The 20,972-nt window shown below is 55.2% G+C and overlaps 1 protein-coding gene across 3 annotated transcripts; it reads left to right on the forward strand.

Annotated features, from left to right (window-relative positions):
• The first annotated feature begins 767 nt into the window (after positions 1–767).
• Positions 768–19,041, forward strand: ERI1 (exoribonuclease 1). Of its 3 annotated transcripts, none has more exons than XR_013484154.1 (7): positions 768–1,029; positions 1,876–2,054; positions 5,796–6,009; positions 9,382–9,465; positions 10,132–10,241; positions 11,068–11,635; positions 11,795–13,955. XR_013484154.1 is itself a non-coding variant. In XM_020976783.2 (7 exons), the coding sequence occupies exons 1-7, from the start codon at positions 916–918 to the stop codon at positions 16,304–16,306; spliced, it is 1,059 nt and encodes a 352-aa protein (XP_020832442.2). In that variant the 5' UTR covers positions 776–915; the 3' UTR covers positions 16,307–19,041. The 3 variants fall into 3 exon arrangements, 2 of the variants coding, with proteins under 2 accessions (XP_078004907.1, XP_020832442.2); XM_020976783.2 differs by lacking the exon at positions 11,068–11,635 and adding an exon at positions 16,064–19,041 and having other exon boundaries at positions 776–1,029; positions 13,862–13,976; XM_078148781.1 differs by having other exon boundaries at positions 11,068–13,955.
• The last annotated feature ends 1,931 nt before the right edge of the window (positions 19,042–20,972 follow it).

The raw sequence follows: 20,972 nt of genomic DNA on the forward strand, positions 1-20,972 counted from the left end.
TCTGCCCACCTTCGCTGGGGCACCAAGGGATGAAGGTGGCGGGGAGCCACAGTCCCTCCTCCTTATCTCTGCCTGGGCACTGCCCATCAATTAACTGCCATCAGTGACCTCGCATTTGGGGGCTGGGCAGACAAGCTGGAAAGGAAGCAGGCCTGTCCTCAGGCGGCTTACACTCTATCAGGGAGACAAGACACGCTTGCACACGTGTGTACAGGACAGCGTGCTGGGTGTGAACAGGAAGGGCTCCCCCAGCGCGCGGCCCTCTGGCTCAACGCTAAAGGAAATCTGGGATGATAGGAGGCTGAGGGAAAGAGGGACAAGTGCAAAGCCTGGGAGGCAGGAGATGCAGCGTCTGCTTAGACTAGTTAGGACCACAGACCATGGATGGGGTATAAAGGATGGGGGGGCGCCAAGCAGTGAGGATGGCAACTTGGTGCTTAGGTACTGGGGAGCCCCAGAAGATTCTGGAGCAGGGAAGTGGCTCGGGAGAAGCCCTGGGGCTTGAGGGCCACCACACTGGACTGTGACTGGGGGCTGGCCTGGGAAGGGGCGGGACTGGAGGAGGGCAGGCCAATCGAGAGGTGGCTGCGGTTCGGAGGAGCGTGAGGGGCGGGGCCCTGGCTATTCCGGCCCTCCTGTCGTCACGTGACCCCTACTGTTCCTTCGGCTCCTCCCTTCCCCCTCCCCCCCGTGCGCGCGCCCAGCAGGAAGGGCGGAATGGAGCGCAGCCCGCACGCGTCGGCGCATGCGTGTGCGTGCGCGCGCCTCCGGCTCGCTGCGTGCCCACGCCAGCCCGCGCTCGACCACGGAGGCGGGAGTTTGTCCTCGCGATTGCTCGGCGTGGGGGCGGGGTGCTGGAGAGCCAGGCTGGTGCAGCAGGACTGCGAGCTGTCGGGGCTGACGGGTCCGGCTGAGATGGAGGCGTGCAGCGGCCGGCCGCCCGCCGGGCAGGGTCAGGAGAGCCAGCTTCGCGGGGGCAGCGACGGGCCGGTCCCCCGGGAGGAGCTCACGCCGGCGGGAATGAGTCAGGTTTGCCGCGCATGCGCCCCCTCGGCCTCCCCCTCCGACCCTCTCTTTAGGCCTGCGCCCCTTTTTGCGCAGGCGCCTCCACTCTCTGGGTCGCTCTTCCCCGGGCCTGGCCTGTTTGCGCAGGCGCCTCCTACGGAAGGGTCGTTCCCCCCCTTCCCCGGGCCTGTTCCGTCCGCGCAGGCGTGCCTCCACGTGTTTCCCGCGCTTCTCCCCGCAGCAGGGGCTCCATCCTCGGGCGCAGTCGAGGCCTCCCATGCGTGGTGCGCCTCCGCTCCTCGTGACCCTGCACACGCCTGGCCTCGTGTGTTGCGGAATATCTCCCCCCCCTTGTTATTACATCAATCAGCGAGCATTTATTAAGCCCAGATTTCGTGGGCGCTGCTCGCTTTACCAGACGCATTGCTCAGTAAAAGCTTCAAAACCAAGTAGAGAGTCTGAGTGGGGGGGGAACCCCCACAGACAAAGGTTTCAGGCCCGCTGTGGCCTCCAGAGACGGGGATTCACGTGGGGAGTTGTACAGACCCGGGTTCGAGTGCCGCCTTCTCGGACCCACCCTGACCCAGGCCGGCCCTAGCTGTGAAGAACCTGAGGAGGGCCCTGGGCTGCTCCGGTCCGGGGGCTTTGCTTGGCCCCGCCCCCCTTCAGAGCCCTGGCTGGGAGCCTGCAGGAATGTAGCAGCCTCCAGCCCGGGTGGTAACATTGTATCAAAGGAAAGGCACATGGCGCCCTGCGAACACTGGGCTCTTACCCCTGGCAAGTGACCCACAGGCCTGGCTGCCGGGCAATGGCAGCTCCGGACCTTTCCCCGTAATTAGAGAATCCCTCTGTCTGGTTTTTTTTTCCCAGGGTAAACAACAGTGCCACCATGACAGACAAGAAAGAAACGCAAAGAAATCTGTGGTCTCCAGTTCAAGTGATTTCAGCGACCCAGTTTACAAAGAGATTGCCGTCACCAATGGTTACATTAATCGAATGAGTAAGGAAGAGCTCCGAGCTAAGCTTTCAGAATTCAAGCTTGAAACCAGGTGAGTTTTCAGTTCCTCCAGTTCTGGTTTTTGATTTTGTCTTGACTTGAAAAGTGTGTTTAGTCCTCGATGGGAGACTAGCAAGCGGGATCTAGAAAGAAGAGAGTATCTGCCTCGTGGCAGGCATTGGGTGCCAGGGGACAGCCCTGGATTTGGAGAGGAGGCCACACGCTCAGTGAAGGCCCAGTGGGTGGAAGACCCGAGTTCAAATCTGGCCTCCCTTACCTAGCTGGGTGATCCTGAGCAAGTCATTGCCTCAGGGCTGTTGGGAGTATCCCGCAACACAATGATGGAAATGCTTGGCCCGTAGTAGGCACTCTGTGAATGCTGGCGCTGTTACCATTGTCTTCTGAGGGGGGGAGAGGGAGGGTTGGCTTAGGCCTCTGCAAGGCCCGTTCCGTCTCTAGCCCTGTGACCCCGTGGTCCTAAATCGACACAGGGAGGCGCAATGAGCTTGACCGTTCATAGCCAGGGAGTGGCTGGTTTGGTGCCAGTGCTCCATGGCTAGGGTTTCTTCTCCTTGCCCCAGTGATCGTTCAGTAGCGGATTTCAGGGTGTGTCTGTTTTTCTTTAGCCAGGAGTTGGGGGGAGTCCCCCTACTCACCTCAGCTTTCCCTGAAATTGTCTCACCCAGCTTAGTTCCTCAGTGTTTTTCACTGAGCCCTGACCAAACACCCTGCAGGAAGTCGGGCCAGATGGACAGAAGGGATTTTCACTCAGGGCTCGATAGGCCCGATTCCGAGGGAATATTTGCTTTCAGAAGCTTGGGTTGCCATTGAGGACCTCCCTGGGCCCAGGTTTTAGCTGCGTTAGATAAGGACAAGGCTTCTGTGATGCCCAGACAGCTGGCTTTTCAGGAGGGAGAGAAAAGGTTCTGGCTTGTGTCTGGCTTTGGTGCATTGGGTGGAGTCAGTCGGTAAACACTTGTCACATGCCTACTATGAGTCCCTGCCCTCAGGGAGCTTATGGGCTGTGGGGGGTTGGGGGGGGGCAACCTCAAGCACCTCTGTACAGACAAGCTATACACAGGGTAACTGGGAGATGCTTGGTGGGGGAAGGTGCTGGAATGAAGAGGGGGAGCAAGATGGAGCTGGGGAGGTCAGTGGTCAGAGCAGAGGAGGCTGAGGGGTGGCCTGAGAGGGCCTTGTGGGAGGAAGGGCCAGGAAGCCAGGGGCACGGAAGTGACAGGACAGGTGCTGAAGGGCTTTGAAGGCCAAGCAGAGCATTTTATATTGAATACCGGAGGTGATGGGGAGCCACTGGACAACACTGAGTAGGGCGATGATGTGGTCGGACCTGGGCTTTAGGTGGCTGATGGAGGGTGGACTGTAGAGGGGGGGACACCCAGGGCAGGCAGAGCCTCCCAGCAGCCACCGCTGTAGTCCAGGCTAGAGGCGCTGAGGGTCTGTGCCAGGCTGGGGTAGGGTCAGAGGAGAAGCTGGAGTTAACTGAGAAGAGGTGCTACAGAGGTGAAATGGACAGGCCATATTGGATAGGGCAGGGGAGAGAGAGAGAGAGAGAGAGAGTGTATGTGTGTGTGTGTGTGTGTGAGAGAGAGAGAGAGAGATGGGAAGGAGGGCCTGGAGGAGGACTCCTAGGTTGGGAGCCTGAGGCATTGGAAGGGTGGGGCTGCCCTCCCCCTAGTAGGGGAGAGAGGAGGAAAGAAGGGTCTGAGCATGCCCAAAGAAGTTCCTATCTTCTAGTTGGGAGAGAGCGTCCTGCATTCCAGATAAGAAATGTTCAGTCTTCCAGCACATTGAACTTTCCAGTTGTAACTTCCTAGTCTGTGTCAGGGCTAGGTGTCGAACACATCTCCCCCACTGCTCCACAGTGGGCCTGGCCAGATTAAAAGGAGATTGGGAAATTATTAACAGAATAAACTAAGAGACAATAAAACAGATAATGTGGCCTTTTAAGGCTAGCTGGACATGCAGCCAGTCTGGAAGGGGCCTGCAGACAAGGTGGCCCAGGAATTTGTAACCTGCCTCAGGGCGATTTCAAGGGGCCTTAGAGCTTGGATAGGGAAAAAAGAGCACGTCTTTATTTCCGTATAATTCATTGATTTCCTTTGCAATTCCATGTATTTATCTCATGCATTTAAAAAACATGATTCTGCTCAGCCCACCAGAGGAGGCTATGTTAAGAGCCCCTGTGCCGGTCAGCATCCTCACTTTACAGAAGAGGAGAAGGTACCTGTGTGTGCAGCCTGTGTGCCAGGGCTCATCTGCTGGCGCTGCCGATGAGGCAGAGGCGGTCTGGGGGCCTGAGCCCTGCGGGACTGATACCACCGGGGTGGCCGCGCGAAGTCCATCCCGGTGGAGGCGTGTTTGAGAGTCAGGGCCCCAGGCTGCCCACAGGTGTCGCCGCTGGCCTGCCAGCTGTGGGGAGACAGGAAGGCTGTGTCCTACAGAAACAGAACAAAATGTTAACTTTGTTGCTTGCTGCCTTTGTGACCTTGGGCTGGTCACTCAGTGTCTGTCCCCATTTCCTCTACTGTCACATGAGGAGATCGTAGCAGTTGCTTCCAGTTCTAAAGCTAAAGTGGTGATCTTATCGGCACAGCTAATGGCCTGTGAAGACCTCGTAAGCACTTTGTGCCCGACTTTGGAAGAGCTGAATGTTTCTCAGGGCCCTCCCCACCCTCACTCTGTGATCTAAAGATCTGTAAAAATAAGATCTTGGTGTGCTTGGCTCAGCCGGAGGAAGAAAGGGAAGAGGCCCCCTGGCACTGGCCACTCGGGCCTGAGAGTTTCGTATCTAAATCTGTTTGTGCTCAAGCCTACGCTTTGTGGTTTAGTACAAATCCCACTTTTTGTCTCCTGGACCCTGCCAGCCCAGGGTGTAACACGGGCATCTGTGTGTGATTGAACACCAGGTTCAGACTGAGGAGAGAAGGGCTGGGTTGGAACCCCTGTGGACACTGGAGAAATAGGCGTGTCCGGTGAAAAAGCAGGCATCGCTGGCACGCCTTTTCATAGGACAGGGATCTCTTAGTGGGCATTACAGTACGATTCCTATTAAACTTTTGACTGTGTTAGGCCTTGCTAACTGTTTTAAGTCCTATTTCCTTCTGCATCCTTCCTATCTGTCTCTTTTCATTTCATAATTTTTATTCTTCGGAGTCATATGTGTGTGTGTGTGTGTGTGTGTGTGTGTGTATGTGTGTGAAATTAATATGCCCCCCCTTCCCTTCCTCCATTGGGCACATTGAAAACAAGCAGATAAACTCCAAAACTGAATCTTTGCGTGCCTGTCTATACAGCTGAGCAGAACAAACTCCCGCATTCATCCCCTCTGGTTGACCAGATCCCGTCATTGCATGGAGTGTGGTAACATGTTTCAGAGGGGTCTTTCTCCAGAGTGGTTGCATGAACCGTTCCCCTCGTTTGGCCCCCTTCTCTCAGCATCGGTTCACAGGGATCACCCCAGTTTCCTCCCAAAGTGTCTGTTGGACACCGTAACACTTCATTCTGTCCATCCGCTACAGTTTGCTTAACCATCCCCCAAGGAGAAACGCCCCCTCTGCCTGCACTTTGAGTGGGCTGGGATGCCCTGTGGGGGCGGGGCGGGGCCTGTCCTGTTGCCCTCCAGTCCCAGAGCATTGGCAGGTGTCTCTTGGAGCCTTGGGTGTTCCCCGTAGCACTGTACTTTTCTCTTGTCTTTTCCCGTAACTTGGGTTGTCCCTTGCAGTCTGCATGTTTGTCCACTCCGAGCACAAGCCGTCTTCTCATCTCTCCTCAGGGGTGTGAAGGACGTTCTCAAGAAGCGTCTCAAGAACTACTACAAGAAGGAAAAGTTGACCCAGCAGCGGGAGGACAGCGATGCCAGCAGCTACTATGACTACATCTGCGTCATCGACTTCGAAGCCACCTGCGAGGAGGGCAACCCCCCCGAGTTCACTCATGAGATCATCGAGTTCCCCATTGTCTTACTGAACGCGCACACGCTGGAGATCGTAAGTGAACCCAGGCGCTCGGGCTGCAGGGCCCGTGCGTGGCGTTGTCTTCCGTGTGACCTTGGCTGGCCTTCTTGCCGGGGCTCTCGGCCTCCGATCAGGGGCCAGGACCCACCTGGGGGCTGTCCGCAGGGTCACTTGTTGTGGGCTAGTGGGGGTGCCCCCCTTGGCAAGGTGGCAAGCTGTGAGAATGATGACTTCTGCTGGGACCCAGGCATGAGGGAGGAAGAGCAGAGGGGAAGGTTAAGGTTCCCGGGGGCCTGGTAGGGAAAGCTGCTTAATCATGAGAGCTGTTGTGCCTCCTCAGGAGGTGAAAAGGGCTCTGGGCAGGGGCCGAGTGACCACATGTGGGCTGTGGCAGTGTGGACGTTCCTTTGGCACGTGGGTCAGACTAGATGGCCGTCGTGTCCCTTACATCTCTTCAGTTCTGTGAGTGACCGCTCACCTGATGAAGATCCCTTTAGAAATAGAGCTGGTAAATCACTCGTTTGGCACCTGTGGGGCGGGCCAGGAACCAGGAGAACGGCGCAGCTGGCAGCAGTCTGAGCCACTTGCCGGGAGCCCTTGGGGTAACTAACGGCAGGTGTGGAATTCCTGACTGTCAGGCATCTCTGCCCAGCCAGGCGTGTGTTATGCGTAGCTGTGGATACAGAGAAGGGCCAGAACAGTCCTGCTCTCGAGGGGCTCACCCGCCACTAATGAGGGAGACAGCCACGCAAACTGAATGCACCCAGGGTAGAGAGGGCAGCACTGCCTTGGGGTGGGGAGGAGAGGCTTCCTGTGGAAGGCAGGCTTTGAGCTGAGTCTGAAGGAAGCCAGGAGTGGGGCTGGGGAGGCCTGTCTCGTTCAGAGTCAGAGAGCACATAGGAAAAAGTAAAGCGCTAGGAAGGTGGGAGGGGTCCACATTGATACAGTAGACGACAGGGAGCCCCTGCAGGTTACTGAGCAGGAGGGCCCTGTGCTTTAGGAAAATCCCTTTGGGAGCTGAATGGAGGGTGGGCTGGAGTGGGGAGAGCCTGGGGCAGGCAGACCCCCAGTAGCCATTGTAGTGGTCCAGGCTCAGAGGAGAGAAGGGGCTTATTCAAGAGGTGCAGCTGATGTGTGGGGGACGAGAGAGAGTGAGGAGTGCAGGACGAGTGAGGCGCTGGGGGGGTTGGCAGTAAATGTCCTCCAGTGTGAGGCATCCCCAGGGCAGCTGGGGATGTGACAGTTGGATATCAGGGCTGGATGGTTCTGGACATTAGCTTAGAGATGATCATTGAGTCTATGGGAGCAGATGAGCAAGCCGAGTGAAATAACCCAGAGGGAGAAAGAAGGAGGGCCGAGGGCAGCGTGAGCCCCAGGATACAGCTCCTGGGGCGGCGGGCCAGACCTGCAGGAGAGGCCAGCCAGCGCTGAGCCCCCGAGAGCCCATGCCATGCCTGCAGGCCCCGGCCTCCCCTAGGACGCCTTCTTTGGGGCCACCCTCCTGAGAAAAAGGGCTATTTGTGGCTGGAGCTCTGGCTTTCTTGGCATGGGGTGAGCCGGCTTCTGGGACTGTCCTGAGACTTCGTCTTTTTTGCCCAACATTTTCCTAGACCATTTGAAAGCTCAGTTTTATTCCTGTCGGCAGAATCCCAATCTTTCACTCACCCTAGATGGGGCATTTTCTCTGGCAGTCCCCCAGGCCTGGCACGCTCTCCATCTGCATCCCCTTTTGTTCATGAGGTGCTTTCCCTCGGAGGCGACCTTGTTTTTTGGCTTTGGGTTCCCCACTGGGCCGGGAGTGCCTGAGGGCAGGGCTGTCCAGCCTCTCTGGGGACGCCAGTGCCCAGCAGGCGTGGTGCTTTTTAACATGATTCCTGGCAGCGGTGAGCAGCGCACTTCATCCTCAGGCCTCTGCCCTGCCTGTGCAGTTTTTCACAGCATTGATCCGCTTCTCAAGGCTTTCAGAATTGTTGAAATTTTGATGATGTTGTCATTGCATTACTCAACATCGTGTGGGCGAGGTCTTCCCAGATGCCTCTGGAATTGTCTGTTTCCTAGTTTCTTGGGGCGTGATAGCACTGCGTGCCCTGTGCACACGGCTCTGTGTTTAGCCGTTCCCCAGAGCAGGATGCCCCCGTAGCCTCGGCTTTGGGGTGAGCACAGAGCGAGCTGCCCTGAATGTGGTTGGACGTGTGGGTCCTTTTCTTCCCTCTTTGATGTGGGTCGTGATCTGGCCGAGTCCAAGGGCTTGCTCGGTTCCCTGGCTCTGGGGCACAGTTCCAGAAAGGCTCCGCCTGCCATCCATGGCCCCTGAAGGCCTGCGTGGTGGGGAGAGGAGCTGCCCACATCACACAGCCACAATGTAGCAGAGGGAGCTTCCTGCCTGGAAGGCCAGCCGCACCAGACCGTCTCTCTGATCACACTGAGATGCTCTGCTTTAGAAAGCCGAGTGTTTGGGAAAGCCCAGCATGCCCACTGATTGGTTGAGTTCAGTTCTTTGGAAAACTCGAGGAGGTGGACTTGCCCCTTCTCCATGCCGGGCCGGCGCGTGGCAGTCTTAGTCCTGTGGCTTCCAGCGAGGACTGCGGTGACAGTGGGCTGCTCCGTGGCATCAGTGGTCGGGCCAGGGGTGGTGACAGCTGTGTTGGGGGTTCTGCAACTGCTGCAGCAGCTGATGCACCGTGAAAGATCTCGCCAAGCCTGAGTGCCAGGGGAGGGAGCATGGCACAGCTGCCTGCCAACACCCAGTGTTACCATGCGGGAAATGGTCAGATGCCTTTGGCTTGCCTTCCCAGAGGGCCGTGACCGGAAGGTGCGATGCTTAGTGCTGTCCGTAAGTGGAATAGACTGCCTTAAGAAGCAGTCGGTTCCCCACTGCTGAAGGTATTCAGGCGGTCCCAGCTCTCCCATGGTCCTGGGCAAGCTCTCGGACCTCGGCAGTGTCTGCGACTGTGACCCTGAAGGCTCTGGGGAGCAGAGGAGCAGGCTGAGGTGGTGTGTGTGAGGGGCCAAAGAAAGACTGGCTCCTGGTGTCCCAGAGAGGGCGCTTCCAGGCACTTGCTCTTTGCGGATCGCTGTCTTGGCAGAAATCAGGGTGCCCTTGGCAGCCGAGCAGTCTGCCATTTGCTCTTGTGGGGTCTAGACAGATCATCTCACCTTGGGCGGCACACTTCCCTATTGCTTCCTCCTGCCTTTTATTAACTGGACGCTTGGCGGTGTGCACAAGGCTCTAAAAAGCTGGTTATCTCCAGGACTGTTGGAAGTCTCCAGATTCTCCAAGCCAGTTAACTGTAATTCATTGTAAACTTGCTCCAGCTGTAAAGATATGTAAGGGTGCGTGCCGCAGCTTGAGAAGGGCCAGCTGTCCTCACCTGCTGATGAGCCAGTGGTCTCTTTGCCTTGTAGGAAGACACCTTCCAGCAGTATGTGAGGCCGGAGATTAACACACAGCTTTCTGACTTCTGCATCAACCTCACAGGAATTACACAGGTGATTATGCCTTGGGCTTGGGACTGAAAATTCAGGCTTTATTTTATGAAGGGAAGGGCTTAGTTGTTTTTTGACAGTGTAGTTAAAATCGAAATGATGGTGTTCCTTGGCAGTCTTCAAAGTGATTTCTTCAAACTCTGGTCTTCTTAAACGCACAGGAGAACATGCATAGCTCTGTCCCCCAGATCAGCTGGCTGGAGTTGACCACCTTGTAAGATTTTCCTCCGCCCATCATGGCAGGGATCCATGATGGATCTCAAACCTTAAGGAGAGGTGGCCATCCTGATATAGGGGATCCTGTTTTATCCACCCTTGTTCACAGGCTGTCTTATGCCAAATCTGGCCTCATGATTGCGCTCTCTGGCCTTGTGGTAAAGTCCAGAATTCAGAGGCTCCTTCAGTTCAGGATGGTGGTGGTGGTGGTGGTTAAAATCATTGCACTCCCCACTCGTGTTGGCTTGGTGACAGCCCTAATCCTGAGGGGCCCCCCTCCCCCAGTGCCTTATGGAGGGGGCTGTGGGCGAGAGGGGTGGGACGGGCTGGCTGGGATTCAGGAAATGGGCACTCACAGACAGACAGAAACTCGAGAGTTGAGGTGTTTGCTCCAGGGGCCCCCTTTTCTCCCTCTGATTGGCTGAGCCCTGCTTTTACGTTTTGCATCTTCAGGAGATAGTGGACCGAGCCGACACCTTCCCTCAGGTACTTCGGAACGTAGTGGACTGGATGAGGCTGAAAGAGCTAGGGACAAAGTACAAGTACTCCATCCTGACGGACGGGTGAGTAGACGCGTGGCCCTTTGTGGATGTACATGTGGAGAACGGGTGCTCACACGTTAGCGGGACTTGCCGAGGGTGCGTCCAGCAGGAGGTGGCCTCTTCTGCTGCCATGCTCCTGTTTCTGATCCATAGAGGGTGTGGGCTGGAAGAAGGGGAAGCAGGGATCACAGAAGGTCCTCCAAGGGAGAGCAGTGGGCGGTACTGACGCCTCAGGAGCGAGCTGGCCCCCTCAGAGGATCATCCTCTTTTTGTGTCTTCAGCGCATAGCAGACAACCTGCCTGGCCCATAGGCTGACCGATGGCCTGCCCTCCTCAGCCCCTGCCTCCTTGTCAGTCAGCATTCAAAATAAGCTTCCCCCTGGCTGTAGATGAGTGAGGTGAAGCTCCCCTGTTAGTGTGGGGTGGTGTTGGCAGGGATGCTGCAACCACGCTGCCTGTCCCTCCCCCCTCCGCCCGCTCCTAAGCTCCAGCTCTTTCCTCCTCCACGGCTCAGTGCCTGCTTGTTGGGGCACCCCCTGGGCCTGTCTTCCTCTGCCTCACCCCCTCCGTGTTCCCCTCTGCCTGCTCCCATCTCCTCCGTGCAGCTTTCTTCTTACACTCCCATCCACGTCGACCTTTCTCCTCTGACCTTTCCTCAGACTTTCTGTCTGCCCTGCTTATGTTGATGCTTCTTCATGTCCTCTGTGCCTGCTTCTCTTGTGGTTTGGAGGTCAGGGAAGTCCTGACTCTGTCAGAAGGTTGGAGTGTGGAAGGAGATGAAGAAGGACCCGGGAATAGCTGTGTAGGGCCCCAGAGCCTGAGGACGGAGTCGTCACTGTCCTTCTAGGAACGTTTACCTACAGACATCCCCAGTGCTTTCAAACAGGAGGGCGTGCAGGACAGGAGTCCTCCAGTGCCCAGGAGGGAGCAGTGACCCTGTAGCATTGAGAAGGAGACGTCCTGAGGACGCAGAGGAAACCAAAGATGTTGGAGCACGGAGAGCCCCCAGAAGCATGGCAGGTCCCTCCTGGGAGCAGAGGGGCAGGGGCACAGAAGCCTGGCCTGTGCTGAGCGGCCAGGGGAAAGGCTGGTGGGGCACCGGGTGGGGGAGGCATTTACAGTGAAAGGAGGCTCATGGAAGGAGCAGCTGGACCCCAGCTGGGCTGTGCAGAGCAGTGGGGCCAGGCAGAGCCTGGGGCTGGCAGTGAGGCCCGAGTCTGGTTTGACTAGAGCGGGGTGGAGTCATGGGAAGAGGCTGGCCATGGGTCTCAGAAGCTGAGGTAAGCCTTTTTGGCTTTAGGCCCGTATCCTCTCATTCATCTCTCTGGGTCTCGGGTGAGAGCGTTGGCCTGCAGAGTGCCAAGGTGTAGAAGACGCTGGTCTGGGCTCAGGTGTCTGAGGTCTTGAGTGCCAGGGTGAGTGCTGGGCTCTGTCTCTTAGGTGTTGGAGGAGCAGACAGCTGTCGGGAGAGCTGAAGCTCGCAGGGGCCTGAGGGAGATGAGGTTGGGGGAAGAGAGGAGGACCAGAGGAAGGGATTGGAGCTTCATTCTTCTTGGTGGTCTGTGGCCTGGCAGGGGCAGAGCAGTCCTGGCTGTGGGGAAGGAAGATGGTATGAAAGAGTGCCTGACTGACCGTCGCCTTTGGTGACCTGAGACCCAGAGGAGTTGACTGATGGAGCAGCTGAGCCGGGCTCCAGCAAGACAGGACTGTGGGCCTGAGGAGAAGGAAGGGGAAGGGCTGCGCTGAGTTTCATACCGCTCTTAATCCGAGGCATGGCGGCTGGCTTTTCAGCATGAGGAGCAGGAAGCAGAGATCCCAGCACAGAGGATTCCAGCCCCAGCAGGGCATGCGGCACTGGCCTTTCTCTGCTTTGCCCGCACTGAGACTGGCGGGTCACCAGAGTGCGTTTGCCCATCCTCCCACGGTTCTCGTGGACGAGGTTGGAGCACGTGGAGGCGTACTTGGGCCCAAAGAGCAGTCGTTAACGGTTCTGTTGTTCTGGCAGGCAGGGGTTCCACTGGGCCTTTGGGGATGAATGTCTTGACTAGTGACCTGGCTGAGCAGGCTTGTCCAGGATGACCCAAAGGTAGGGGCTGCTATGGCTAACTCGGCGGGTGGCCGAAAGAGATCCAGACACCTTGACCGACCAGAGTGCTGGGCAGAGTCCAAGGAGACTGGATTAATAGGGAATGATGTCAGTTCTTGGTCCAGGGTCCGGTCACTCCTCCAGATAGGAAGTGCTGTCCTAGGCAGCCGCCTGGAAAGGATTTGGGACTTTCAGGACGTAGAGTGAAACATGCATCAGCAGAGTGAGATGGCTTTCCGAATGATAGCTGTGCTCGGTGGCTGCATTAAGAGCTAGAGGTGTGTCGAGAGGGAAGACCCCTCCTCCTCTGAGGTGCCAGTCCCTGTGCATAGAGGGAGGTCCCTGATGTGGATGGGGGCTGGGCGGCGGAGAATAGCGTCCGGCGGTCGTCGGGCTCTGCTCTGTGCCGCCCTGGTCCGAGGGACTGCACTGAGGAAGAGCGTGGTGACTCTGGAGGTGTGCAGGCTGCCTCCATCTCGAGGACCCCGAGGTTTTCTGGGGAGGCTGGATCAGGGGGCCCCGAGAGGTCTGACAGCTGTGGTTCTGTGTTCGTCTTCTCAAAAGCAGGGGCAGTGGTAGCCATCGTCACCAAGTCAGTGCAGAATTGTAGAGCAGAAGAGGGGAAAGAGGGGTCAGGGTGGTCCTTGTAGTGTCCGGGCCCCAGTAGGGCTTCTCTGTACCCGTTGGCCCGGTTGTGCAGGTGGGCTTAGAGCTGGTCAGGAGCCGAGAGAGAAGAAGGTCTGCGGAGCGGGGCAGGAAGAGCTTTCTTAAATTGCCTGCTAAGTATTCTGCTTTCCATTCTGACTACTCTTGTGCCTTTCTTCTTTTTTTCTGATTAAAAAAAATGTAAGTGGCTTTTACTTTGTTTCTTTTTTGTTGTTGTTGTTTTGTTTTTGTTTTTGTTTTTCTTTAGGCAGTTGGGGGTTAAGTGACTTGCCCAGAGTGACACAGCTAGTAAGTGTCAGGTGTTTGGTCTGAGGCTGGATTTGAACTTAGGTCCTCCTGACTTCAGGGCCGGTGCTCTATCCGCTCCACTACCTAACTGCCCCACTTTTCTTTTTTTAACAATAATGGCAGAAATGGTCCTAATTTTATCATGATGGGTGTCCATTTTGTGTTAAAGCTAATGTATGAAAGTCATGTTCTGTCCTGTGTTTAATGAAATCAGGATCAGCCTAAGGAAGATGATGTGGTAGGTCCAAAGTGAGTCTGAGGACTGTCTGGGAGCAGATGGTTGGGCATATGAGACAGGAGGTTCAGGCTGGGTCAGGTGGGCAGCCCTGTCCCACTTGGCTGGGCCCCCTTCACCTTGGTTCTCATGGGAGCTGGTTTTATGGGGGGGAGGGGTGGGGAGGAAATGGGAGGGAAGGAATTAAATGTGTTACAGCTACAGAGGTGTAAGAGTAGAGATGATGAATAGCTGTAAATGGGGGAAAAGTTAAGGTGATTTAAGTCAGGATGAGCAGATCCATGCAAATCAGAATGATTTAAAAGAATTAGTTGTACCTCTAGTATAGCATTTACCTTCTCCTTTTTTTCCCCCTTCCCCTCCAAGTTCATGGGATATGAGTAAGTTCCTGAATATTCAGTGTCAAATCAGCAGGCTCAGATACCCTTCTTTTGCCAAAAAGTGGATCAATATTCGAAAGTCATATGGAAACTTTTACAAGGTAATATTTGTTTATTTTGTTAAACAGTGATGCTATTGATGTTAACAGACTTGTCATGCGCGATACTTATGTCAGGGAAGTCCTTTGTTGATTCACTGTGCAGAAATGGCTTCTGGTTGATTTGCTGATTTTGTTTTCAAGTATTACTTTTCATTTCTCAAATTGGAAGTATGCAAGCTGCTGCAGCTGTCATGGCCCTCCCTTCAGTGTGGACGGAAGAGTGAGGAATCAAGGGGGAGGTTGCGGATCATTGTCCCCCCCAGAGCTGCAGCAGAGACCCAGCTGCTCCACGGATGCTCTCCTGAAGTGCGTCAGAGTCAGCCCAGTTACTGCCCTGGGGGAGGAGGGGGTGGGGGTGGGGTGTTAGGTTTCCTTGTCAGCTCTCTAGGCGACATGAGCTCCCAGGTACCAAGTGACCTGCTGCCATGATAGCCTGGCAGAAAAGCAAGACTTGACTTCTCAGGCTCTCTTGGAAAAGGACTCGGAGACTGGACATTGGGGCCCTCTGGCACTTGGCATGGCCAGCTCAGGGGACATGTTCTGATGGATGTCTGCTTTGAGTCCCATTCAGATAGAAGGAAATTACTCTTGTTAACTGCTGCTAAGCCTGCTAGCAGCCTCACGAGTCTGGTTTGTGGCTTTCTGTTTTCCACAGCCATTTTGGGGGGGGGGAGTGTGTGTGTTTACGCATTCGTACCTGTCTCCTCGTCATGAATTCAAGTGAATCCCATTCATTTTTTGGAGCATCTTACCGCCCCTGGCTTAGCCGTTCAGGTGTTGTAAGGTACATCCCCCTTGCAGTCTTCTGAGCCCTAAGGGCCGGGTCTTTGCTGCTGCTGCTGCTGGTTAGGAAAGCTGATCGAGGCTCCCTTCCTTCACTTTGGCGAGGAAGGGAGTGCCTCTGGTTCTCCAGGACGTCCCTCGAGCCAGGGCTGGCCTCGCAGCTCTGGGGGCTCTCTGTTGGTGAGGAGAGCAGGCATGTGCTGGCTCGGATCCTCTACAGATCAGAAGAGTCAGGCCCCCTGAGCATGGAGTTCATGGGAGCTCCTACAGGTACCTCTCATCTCTCCTTCCTTCCAGTTGGATTTCCCACTTGAGTCTAACCAATTGACATCCTTCACTTCAAATTATTTCCTGTGGAGATTAAGGAAGAGTTCAGGACTCTGACCCTGTTTTTCATAGTATCAGTTTTCCTTTTGTGGTGGAACTGATGGTTTGGGAGGCCCTTCTTCACAAATGATGCACAGCACAGTGTAGAGGAGTTCTTTCCAGAGGGCCTGCGCATCGCCACGCTTCTGCATCGTCCTCACGTCTGTCACTCCTGATGACGTCACAATATTCTATAGCCTTGAGGTCTTGTGGGTCATTCAGCAGTTCCACTGCTAGCTCCCCTTTTTTCCCTTGTTCTTCTCTTACACCTATTGATATTTTCATAAAATACATTTTTTAAACATTTTTTGAGGTGAGATGATTGGGTCCAACGGGGAATGGACAGGATGATTTCTTTTTGTAGAATATTGTCAGATTTCCTTCTGCAAAGATTCCACCACTTTCCGTTGATGTAGGAGTGTACCTGTTTTATCACTCCTCCCCCCCCAGCACTGAGTTATGCTGTTTTGGGGGGGATTTTTGGGGTTTGTTTTTGGTTTTGCTGGTTTGGTGAATGTGAGGTGCTGCTATGCTGTCATATACCGGGTGCATTTTAGGAGAATTTCCATTCAGCGTACTCACTCGGTTTTGTTCTGGTTATCCCTTCTCATTCTGTGTGATTCTTGTCCGTGGTTTCCGCAGATCCTTAAGAGGTTGGTGCCACATCCGATGGTCTTTTAGACGCGGGTGTTCTCAGGAGTCCCTGTGAAGCAGCGGGCTCCTCCTGTCTTGGCACCCACGTGTATAAACTTGGCTGGTGTTCTAACTAGCTCCTTCCCGGAATCACCGGTGGTTGGGGTGGCCGAGGCCCAGGAGGCAGGCCTGGGGTCCGTCCTGGCCTTGGGTGGGGTCGGGACGGCGTTCTGGAGTTTGACGTTGGTCCTCGTGCGTGTTCTCGCGAAGTCTGTGACAGGCGACCTGCTGTGCTTCGTTTCCAGGTTCCGAGGAATCACACCAAGCTGACCGTCATGCTTGAGAAGCTGGGCATGAGCTACGACGGGCGGCCCCACAGCGGCCTGGACGACTCCAAGAACATCGCCCGCATTGCCGTGCGCATGCTCCGGGACGGCTGTGAGCTGCGCGTCAACGAGAAGATGCAGGGCGGCCAGCTCACCAGCGTGTCCTCCTCTGCGCCTGTAGAGGGCGCCCCTGCCCCACAGATGCCCCATTTCCGAAATTAGCAGCTGAGGGTTTTTGCCTCCTGGATGGCGACTCCCAGCTTGGGTTGCTACCAAAAGTTAACAGATGGTCAATTATTCGTTCAGCTGATTCTACAATGCAAAATGCAAGCACCTTAGACATGTAAAAGTTTTATTACAGGTATATATGCATATATGTGTATTTTGTTGAACAAATATATATGTATATATGTGTGTGTGTGTATATATATTTGTTGAACAAACAGCAGATGGAGGGAGTTTTGGAATTCAATGCCACCAGCACTTTTAGTTCTCAAAGTATTGTTAAACAGTCCTCATGTACGTGTTTGTGTGTGAGCGTGTGTATACATTGTCGCACACACACAAACATATATGTACATTCCTTTTCGGAAGTGAGCTTGCCCATTCGCGAATACAAGGTTCCCAGTCTGCGTTCGGGTAGGCTCGTCCTTAGCCGACGTGCACTCCTTCCCCCGGGGAAGCGCCTCATCCCCGGGCATTCCTGCGTTCCCGTCTCAGCATCTGACTCGGGTGCCCTGGACCCTGGGAAGGAAAGCCAAGGGCAGGAGTGAGATGGCAGCCGCCCTCCGATCGATGCACGTGGCACAGTCACTCACCAGGGCACTGGTACAGTTAGAAGAGGTTCAGTCTCTAGGGGGGTGGTTGGGCAAAATCAGGTCAGGTCACAGATCTGATGGAAAATTTACTACTTAATGCAGATGAGTGACAAATGGAAAGAAAATGGAGTTTGGGGAAAATCACAGAAAATATAACTTTGTTACCCTACAGTTTTTATGAAGATGAGGTTTTTAGGCCTTTTTTCCTCTGCCACACGGCGATGGCCTGAAAGTTTGTGAAACTGAGTAAATGATAAGGAGATATGAGGCCTGCTAAACTGGAATTAGTCTTAAAAATCAAGCATCGCCATTCGTATTCAGCACAGCCAGGAAGGAGAATAAAGTGAGTAATGTGCCCCACCCCATTTGATGTTTGTCGGAGAGTGAGGAACTCTTGGCATGAGAAGGTCCTCAGAGATGGCTGAGAGCATCCCTCGTGCTGCAGGGAAGGAGGCTTGACCGCATGACTTGTCAGTCCCCTCCAGCTCGCTCGCTGCAGCGTGTGAAAAGTGCGGTCACAGATAGAGCGTTGAGTTGACCCCCACACGTTAAAAACCAGCTGATGCTGAGACAGGAAGAGGTCAGTTCTTCACTCCAAAGAAAAAAGTCTAAAGGAGGACGAAGGAGGCTGTTTCACCTAGAGGCACGAACCTGGTTAGGTTGTATTCAGACACTGTTCTTCTGACTGCTCTTCCTGGAGCCCAGCTTCTCTCGTGGTCTTCATTTGAACATGCTGGGCACCCTGTGTTGGGGGGCCTTAGCACCTGCAGAGCAGCGTGAGGGGGAGGAAGAGAGATGCTCTGGCTGTTTGCAGGGTGGGTGCATTTGCTCAGGGTTTGATTGACCTACCCTACGTGAAGGAGTGTGCCCTTACGGCTTTCTTGAGTCTGCTGCATTGTATTATGTTTTTATTTTTATTTTAACTTGAAAATATGCCCTTTATTTAAAGGCCTCTGGGTACACATGCAAGGGTGTACGTGATGGTATGTTTATTCTTTTTGCCTTTGGGGTGGGGGCGTGCAGTTTCAGTAAAAGATGGACAGAGGGGGTCGTGTTCCAGAATGCAGAGCGGCGTACACTACGTTGCTTTAGAAAAGCCCCTGTGGATCAGCTCTGAAAGCGGTTGGGTCTCAGTGTTGCCAGTTTGTTTCCTTTTCCTTCCGAGGCCCTTTTTTTTAGAAGGGACTCCCCCGATTTTGGGGATTCCTTTGTTTTTGCCTTGTTCAGAGCACTGACCCCTTTAAAGTCATCGTGCTGTTACCACATGCGCCTCTCCCGGGGGCTGCAGCAGGTCATGCCGTGTCTCTGCTTTGCCGGCCAAGGCACGTATTGATCTAGTTTGGACACCGTGCGCCCTCCCAGCCTCTCGTGGAGCTGCTGTTCTGCGGAGTGAGCGCCCACCTGTCCCGAGTGGGGGAGGCCGGCGCTACGGGAGTTCTCGAGTCCGTTCTGTTCCGTGGCGTGAGGGGGCATCCCTTCCTTCTCACTGGCCGCTCTCAGACTGACCCCTTTCCAGTGTCCAGGCACGCGCCTGAGAAGCATTCCACAGGTGGCCCTTGCTGCGATTCTCCTCCGAGTCATCTCTGATTGACAGTACTTGAAACGCCTGTTTTTCCTGGGGTCTGTCACACCAGCGGTTTTTGACTTTTCTGTTTGGTTCAAGCCAGAAATCGCTGCAAGCACCAAGCAGCCTGCTGGTATGGTTTGTCTGTGGGGCCCTTTGGCCAGAGCCCCACACCAGGTATTTTACGGACTTGTGCTTCTGTTACCTTCTCCGCGACCAAAGTGCCTAAAGAGAGCAGGAACGGGTGGCTCAAGCGAAGGGGGCCCTCGGGAGCCAGCCCGATGTCGGCTGCGAGAATCCCCAGCGGGTCCGATGATGGTGAGAGTGGCGGCAGCGCCTCGCAGCCCACAGTGGGAGGACGCCGGCCGGGGCTTCCGAGGAAGGGGCTCAGTGGTGAGGGGAAGCGGTGTGACCAAAGACCTCACCGACCACCACCGTGTGCTCTGCGCTAGCTGCTTTCTCAGGTTTGTCTTTGATCTGTGGAAGTGTTGCTGTTATCTTTGGGGTGGGGTGATGAGTGGAACCCCTGCATTGTGTGCTTTGTTCTGAAATAAAATCACACACCTTTTGCTATGTTCCAGGCCCCCGTTCCTTCCTCCCCAGAAGGTGACCCAAGCCTGGAGACTAGCAGCTTGGCTCTGTGAACACAAGGGTGGGAGCTCACTGGGGAGAGGAAGGTGCCCCTGGGTGTAGAGAGGGACTGCTCGAGTTGAGACTGCGGGGGGCTGCCCTCGCTCGCTCTGGGGCCACTGGAGGAATCCTCTTGGGGGTTGGCCCCCTGGGATTCTCTGACCGTGGGCAGTGGAGGGGGCCAATGCTGGAGCTCATCCCAGCTGCTGGCTTCTCGTGCCCATGGCAGAAGTAGGGGGAGGGGGTGGGGTGGGCGATGACTTCCATTTTGAATACCTAGTGGGAGATGGTTCTAAGACGTGCAGGTGCGGATGGCCGGTAAGCAGTTAGTGACGGAGGACCGGAGCTCTGGAAAGGGGAAAGGTTGTCTGCCAGTTTGAGGGAGTGTGCAACCGTGGGGAGGTCCCCAGAAGAAAGTTCAGGGGCAGTTAGGTGGCACAGTGGATAGAGCACCGGCCCTGAAGTCAGAAGGACCCGAGTTCAAATGCAGCCTCAGACCACACTTGACGCTTACTAGCTGTGTGACCCTGGGCAAGTCACTTAACCCCAATTGCCTTAAAAAAAAAAAGACAAAGTTGAGGACAAAGATCTAAGGTGGACCTAGCCCACGGGGACAGAGGATGCGTGTGTAGGCCCCACGTGTTACACGACGCCTGGACACGTGGGGGGTGGGTAGCACACTTCATTTCCTTATTTAAAGGTCTCGTTGGCTCTGCCCGTTTTTACATCACACATGGTGACTTCCCCCTTCCCCCCAGCCTCACTGAGCCTTCCCTTGTCAAAATGGCAGACCCAGCCAACCCGCCTTGGGGCAGCAGAGGATCCCTGCAGCCCCCACTCTGCACGGAAAGGCAGAATGCATTTGTTTCCTCATGCATCCCCAGGCCGGGGTGGGTCACCACAGCTTCTGGCATTTGGCCTCTTTATGGGGCTGACTCATACTTGCCCCACCCTGGGCACACTTGGGTGGGTCTTTCCGAGCCTGGACGCCAGTTTGCTCTTTCTGCTGGAAGGGGCAGGCTTGGCTGCTTCTTCCCACTGCCACCAGACAGCAGTTGTTCTATGTGCCTGCGTTTGGACCTGCTAATTACAAAGGCTAACACCATCTGATAGTCCTTCCATCTGGTGACCTGGGAGTCAGCCTGGCCTGCTTCCTCTCTCACCCCCTGCATTCAGTGTGGTGCCAAGGCCTGTTGGTTTCACCTCGGCCACATCCCTTCTGCCCCCGCCCTGACGCAGGCCCGTGTCCCTCCAGCCAGGCAATTGCAAGAGCTGCTGGGGGTGGGTCTGACTGCCTCAGGTCCCCCCGCTCCGGTCCATCTAACATTCAGTTCAGCCACCAAAGTGGTTTTCCTAAAGCACAGGTCTGATCATGCCACCTTTTCCCCTGCTCAGTAAACTCTAGCAACTCCTTGGATCGAATTCAGAGTGCTCTGTGTGGCGTCCAAAGCCCTTCGTCACCTAGCCCCCTCCTCCCTTACTTCCTGACCTTCGATCCATTGACACCATCCCCTTGGCTGTCCCATGGACAAGAAGCTCCCTCTCTTGGCTCTGGGCATTCTCTCTGGCTGTCGCCCGTTACCCGGAAGGCTGTCCTTCCTCTGCTCTGACCGCTGACCTCCCTGGCTTCCTGGAAGTCCCAACTAAAACCGCACCTTCTGCAGGAAGCTTCCCCAACCCCAGTGCCTTCCTTTTGCCCATTATCTCTCGATTCTGCCTGTAGCATGTTTGTACGTGTTTGTTTGTTGTCTCTTCCATCAGACTATAAGCTCCTTGAGGGCAGGGGCCACCTTTTGCCTGTGGTATCCCTGGAGCTTGGTATGGTAGGTGCTTTTGCTGTTCAGTCATGGCCAGCTTTTTATGACTCCATTTGGGG

This window comes from Phascolarctos cinereus, unplaced genomic scaffold (genome assembly GCF_003287225.1).
Source record: "Phascolarctos cinereus isolate Bilbo 61053 unplaced genomic scaffold, phaCin_HiC Scaffold_9;HRSCAF=440, whole genome shotgun sequence".
NCBI classification, from domain to species: domain Eukaryota; kingdom Metazoa; phylum Chordata; class Mammalia; order Diprotodontia; family Phascolarctidae; genus Phascolarctos; species Phascolarctos cinereus.

What these genes read in the sequence shown, in the direction of transcription:
- ERI1 (XM_020976783.2), top strand. Translation starts at nt 916, where the DNA reads ATGGAGGCGTGCAGCGGCCGGCCGCCCGCCGGGCAGGGTCAGGAGAGC. An exon ending in GAATTCAAGCTTGAAACCAG is followed by an intron (nt 2,055 to 5,795) that starts GTGAGTTTTCAG and finishes ATCTCTCCTCAG; the next exon opens with GGGTGTGAAGGACGTTCTCA. An exon ending in ACGCGCACACGCTGGAGATC is followed by an intron (nt 6,010 to 9,381) that starts GTAAGTGAACCC and finishes TTTGCCTTGTAG; the next exon opens with GAAGACACCTTCCAGCAGTA.